Genomic DNA, 6,063 nt, shown 5'->3' with positions numbered 1-6,063 from the left:
AAAATTCAAAATCCAAATGGCCGATCCAAACCGTTCATCTTGTTCTCCATATTAATATGTGCTTGGAGACCAAATTTTACATTTTTCTGAATTTTTTTTACTATTTATTAAGTATTTTACAAAAATGTTGATCCAACGGTGGCTACTAATTTTCCTGTTTTGTTAAGCCACCGTTGGATCAACAATTTTGTAAAATACTTAATAAATAGTAAACAAATTCAGAAAAATGTAAAATTTGGTCTCCAAGCACATATTAATATGGAGAACAAGATGAACGGTTTGGATCGGTCATTTGAATTTTGAATTTTAGATTTATGATCCAATGCACAAACCCCTCCATGCATTGCAATGCACCATAGCCCATCTATATATATATATATATATATATATATTATTCAGATACCGATAATTAAAATTTAAAATCATATTTGTATATGTATCCGTACAGATATTATATTCGGATATCATATATTTGAATCTAATTTTCGGATACGGTCGCATATTCCGTTTGCACTCCTATGATCAATTGATACTTTTAAAAATAATCATTGTTAGACCTAGTCCATACACCTTACACAAATACACTCAATTCTCCCTCTCCTTTGTTCTTTGCTACGAATACGACCACTCTCTGGCGCCATCAGCCAAAAGGAAAGAAAAGAACAGACAAGGCCTAATGGGGGACCCTCTACAGCCAACACCGAACTGTTCGACGAAATGCCTCCTTCGTTGACCCTCACACACTCACCATTTCTCTCTCTGCAATGGTGGTGTTTGCGATTGGTGTTTCTGACACCCCACAACCTCTTGTGAACCCACCAACCCTTTAAATCCACAGCCCACAGTCCACCGTTATTGTCTCTTTCGTGTTGCACTTTCCATACATGTATTACTCTTGTCATTCTCTTTCTCACAAAGAAACCAACGAACTGAAACAAACTATGAGACTGACGTTGTATTTTCTTGTCTGCTTCTATCTCTTTGTCGTGAGAGGCCAAGAGATGAACCAAACCGAGCTTCTACTGGAGTTCAAGATGGGGCTTATTGACACTGATAACCACCTCTGGAACTGGGGTAATTCTACTTACCCGAATCCATGTAACTGGAATGGCATTGCATGTGCAAACAATTCTGACGTAATCTCTGTTACACTGCACGATCTCAATCTCCAAGGAAATCTATCCACCGCTCCTGCTCTCTGCCACCTACCACTTCTTACCATTTTTAATATCTCAAAAAACTCAATTTCTGGGCCGGTTCCAGCCGAGCTTGCCAACTGTACCGGTCTAGAGGTGCTCGACCTCAGTACAAATAGGCTACACAGTACCATCCCAATCGACTTTTGTGGCTTAAATTCTCTGAAAAAAATATTTCTGAGTGAGAATTATCTGTTTGATGAAATCCCCCAGTGCATTGGCAATCTGACTTCCCTTGAAGAACTTGTCATTTACAGTAATAACCTAACCGGGCTGATACCACCTTCAATTAGAATGCTAAAAGAACTTAGAATCATTCGGGCTGGGTTGAATGATCTCTCAGGCCCTATACCGGTTCAAATGAGCGAGTGCTATAGTCTAGAAATTCTAGGTCTTGCTCAAAACCGGCTCGAAGGGAATTTACCACCTGAAATTGAATGGTTGAAAAATCTGACCACCTTAATTCTGTGGCAAAATGAGCTGACTGGTGAAATACCGGCTGAAATTGGGAACTGTACCAATTTGGAAATGATTGCATTAAATGATAATAGGTTCACTGGAGGCGTGCCAAAGGAGCTTGGTAATCTCCCCATGCTAAAAAAACTATATATCTATAGGAACCAATTGGATGGAATTATTCCTCCAGAATTGGGAAATTGTACCAGTGCAGTAGAAATTGACATTTCAGAGAACCACCTGACAGGTACAATACCAAGGGAACTTGGAAACATACCAAATCTTCATCTCCTACACCTATTTGAAAATTTGTTGACCGGTACAATACCACCTGAGCTTGGAACATTAACTTCTCTTACCAGAATCGACCTTTCAATTAACAACTTAACTGGTGTAATACCTATGGAGTTTCAGAACCTAAGCAAATTAGAGTACCTCCAATTGTTTGACAATAACCTCCGCGGTATCATACCGCCTTTGTTAGGTGCCAATACCAACCTCTCAGTACTAGACCTCTCTGACAACAGCCTTGCCGGTACAGTACCCCCTTTCCTGTGCAATTATCAGAAGTTGGTATTTCTGAGTCTTGGTTCAAACTGGTTGATTGGTAACATACCATATGGGGTTAGAACTTGTAAATCACTGGTACAGCTGAGATTGTGCTGTAACCTTTTGACAGGTAGCCTCCCTGTTGAGTTAGCAGATCTGACTAACCTATCTTCACTGGAATTGGATCAGAACCGATTTTCAGGTCCAATTCTGCCTGAGATTGGTAATTTTAAATCAATGGAAAGGTTAATTTTGTCAGACAATTATTTCATTGGTCAATTACCTCCAGAAGTTGGAGAATTGACTGAGCTTGTTGCCTTCAACATCTCATCAAATCAATTAAGTGGTACGATACCTAGAAAGCTCACCAACTGTAGTAAGCTCCAAAGACTTGATTTGAGTCGAAACAGGTTCACAGGTCCTATTCCAGTTGAATTAGGCAGATTGGTACATCTGGAAATTCTTCGCCTGTCAGATAATGATCTAAATGGGTCAGTGCCGAGTAGTTTAGGTGGACTGGTACGGCTCACAGAGTTCCAATTAGGTGGAAATGCGTTCACCGGCCCTATACCAATTGAATTAGGTCAACTAATGGCACTTCAAATGGCTCTAAATTTAAGTTACAATTCCCTCTCTGGTACACTACCATTTGAACTTGGTAACCTCCATATGCTTGAGTTCTTATACTTGGATAACAATAAGCTAGAAGGTGCTATACCAAATTCCTTTACTGAGCTCTCAAGTCTTATAATATGCAACCTCTCTTACAACAATCTTGTTGGACCGGTACCGAGTATACATCCGTTTGAAACAATGGATAGTACCAACTTTTTGGGAAATGAAGGTTTGTGCGGCTTCAGGACCAGACCTTGTGAAAACTCACAGGTACTTCGTAATGTAAAAGAATCCAAGGCAAAAGAGGCCGCTTTGAGGGAGGAAAGAATAGTCACTTTTGTGTGTGCAATCGTTGGTGCTGTTGGCCTTTTACTGATTGGCGCAATATGCTGGTCCCTTAAACAGCAATTTACCATTAATGGTACACACACATCGGCTGAGGATGGGTACAGTAGATCTGGTTCACTTGCTCCTTTGTTTTTCACTAAACAGAAAATCAGGTACCAAGAATTAATCAATGGTACATATAACTTCTCAGAAAATGCCGTCATCGGCCGAGGTGCATCTGGTACGGTTTTCAAGGCAGTCTTATCAGATGGTGCTGTAATTGCGGTAAAAAGATTGAAATCTCAAGGAGAGGGGTCAAATATGGACCGAAGTTTTCGTACTGAAATTTCCACCCTTGGAAATGTACGGCACAGGAACATTGTAAAATTGTATGGCTTTTGTACCTACCATGATTCAAACTTTATATTGTATGAATACATGGCTAATGGGAGTTTAGGAGAGATGCTACATGGAACCGGTGCTGATGATACAGTCCCGGCACTGGATTGGGATGCACGGTATCAAATTGCACTCGGTGCAGCCGAGGGGCTGGGTTACTTGCATACCGATTGTAAGCCGAAAGTGGTACATAGGGATATAAAATCAAATAATATTCTGTTGGATGAAGAGATGAAGGCCCATGTAGGGGATTTTGGGCTAGCAAAACTGATTGATATGTCGAACAATTCAAAGACCATGTCAGCAGTGGCAGGGTCATATGGCTATATCGCACCAGGTATGAAGTTGGTTTTCTTCAATTTTCCATATAAGATTAGATAATTTTTTATTTTATTTTTATCTGATGATTCTATTGTAACTTTTTAATTACAGAATATGCATTCACCATGAAGGTAACAGAAAAATGTGACATATACAGTTTCGGCGTAGTATTACTTGAGTTAGTCACCGGACAATCACCAATCCAACCACTAGAGAAAGGAGGTGACCTTGTTAACCTGGTCCGGCGGCTTATGTTGCACCAAGACCCAGAGTCGCCCACTGAATCGGGTCTTTTTGATGCCCGTCTAGACCTCAAATCAAAATCTACCATAGAAGAGATGTCTCTTGTGTTAAAGATTGCTCTGTTTTGTACCAGCGAATCGCCGATGGATCGGCCTAGCATGAGAGAGGTGATCTGCATGTTGATCGATGTTAGGGTTTCAACCAGCACTACTCCCAATGTGATTTTATCATCTTCAGATTCATCAGAATTGGCGCCGGAGGAGAGCCAAGATGAAGAGGGCGCTTCTTTGAAAGGTTGATCTCTTTTTTGTTTTGGTCTTTTTCTAAGTTAAATTTGAAAGGTCATTCTTGACACTGAATAATGTACTAGTTTAGGTATTTTACATTTGTACAAAAAATCCTTTTTTACTTTTTCTGGCAAATTCCAGCACCAACCTTTAATGACTAGTTAACCCAGGTTGTGCCTCAATCTTGACACCGACTAATATACTGGTTAAATTGAGAAGAAAATCTTATAATATAACAACATAGGGGGCCTTGATCGGTTAAACCCGGTAGAAGCAACCTCGCTGAAATCTAGTACAGCACCTTTTGTTGAATTTTTGGTATTTGATCCACATTTCAGGAAAAATGAAGAGATAATGTCAAGCTTGTTCCTTCATGCGTCATTACTCTGGATCAAAAAGGGTAAAGCAAACTAAACTAGTATAATTACATTTTGCTTAATGTCCTATACTGTAAATACTGTTACTGCCCTTTTATTTAGTGATTGATTAACTAATCAGTGCTTCTATAGACTACAGTTTTTTTTTTTTTTTTGTCTTGATGTGAATATACATAACAGTACTTGTACCCCAATGTTCAGATTCTTTTTTTCTGTTTGTGTGTGTGGGTGGGTGGGTGGTGGGTTGTGTGTGTGTTGGGGGGGGGGGGGGGGGGGGGGGGGGGGGTTAATTGTATTGCGACGAAGGTTTTTTAAGTAAATAATGATGGCAACATTATTATGTTTTAAGCCAAAGGGGGGGGACCTGTTTCATGAAATGAGAAAGAGGGGAAATGCTATTAACACAATTTTAAAATAAATTCAAAAGTAGTCATTTACGAGCTCTTTGTAAAAAAAAAAAAAAATAGAATTGATATGAGTGATATGACCTTACTTATTTCTTTTTTTTCTATTGAAATGTGTTTATAAGAAGTGATGATAAAATGTTTATATCTTTTACACAATAGGTATAAATAAATTTTGCAACGAACAGTATGCAAATTGTGATTGCGTTGCATATAATTTTTGTACAGAAGTATCCCTACACACTAATTGAAAAATATAAAGATTTTTGTCGTTAATTATAACACTTTGTTTGGTGCAAGTTAGGAATGCAAATATAGGGGTATAGTTATCACTCTCTATTTTTATTAGAGAAATGGATATATATGTCCATCCTAACTTCATAATTTAGATATTTCCCATCAAAACTTTAAAGTTTGTTATTTCCCCTCTAAACTCACTTGTATTATTACTATCCTCATTTTATGATTTAATCAATTCAAAATATTGATTAATATTATTAAGAAATAAAATGACATTCTTACCCTTACCTTCAAAGCTGTGTTGTGCGGTGCCCATCCTTTTTTTTGGCTGATTAACTGGTGTTCTCTTTTATATTCCCGCTCCTCCGATCGCTCTTCTGGGCTCTATATAATGCAGGTACTGGCAGCTGTAAGTTAAGTTTCTATTCTCCTTTTCGTGACTTAAGCTCTTTACGAGTCCTTGGTAATGGTTTCTGTTATGCTGCAATGCTGATAAAACTTATATCTACCGTTGCACTTGCACGCCTGTCGTACTTGGTGAACTCCATTATGTATAATTAAAGAATCAGAGCCTTGAAGTTTAAATCGAGTAACAACATATTCAAGAGGAATCCAGCATTCAACAAGGCTTCTCTGATACATAACCATT

General features: G+C 38.6%; 1 protein-coding gene across 1 annotated transcript; it reads left to right on the top strand.

Annotated features, from left to right (window-relative positions):
• The first annotated feature begins 764 nt into the window (after positions 1–764).
• Positions 765–4,885, top strand: LOC144558520 (Leucine-rich receptor-like protein kinase family protein). Its single transcript, XM_078307362.1, has 3 exons — positions 765–3,879; positions 3,975–4,400; positions 4,732–4,885. Exons 1-3 carry the CDS (start codon positions 885–887, stop codon positions 4,746–4,748), a joined length of 3,438 nt encoding a protein of 1,145 aa, XP_078163488.1. The 5' UTR covers positions 765–884; the 3' UTR covers positions 4,749–4,885.
• Positions 4,886–6,063: the final 1,178 nt, after the last annotated feature.

The sequence above is a fragment of the Carex rostrata genome, chromosome 8 (genome assembly GCF_964058835.1).
Source record: "Carex rostrata chromosome 8, lpCarRost1.2, whole genome shotgun sequence".
In the NCBI taxonomy this organism is placed as follows: Eukaryota; Viridiplantae; Streptophyta; class Magnoliopsida; order Poales; family Cyperaceae; genus Carex; species Carex rostrata.
The sequence above is the reverse complement of the archived record's forward strand: the minus strand, read 5'-3'. Positions and strand labels throughout refer to the sequence as shown.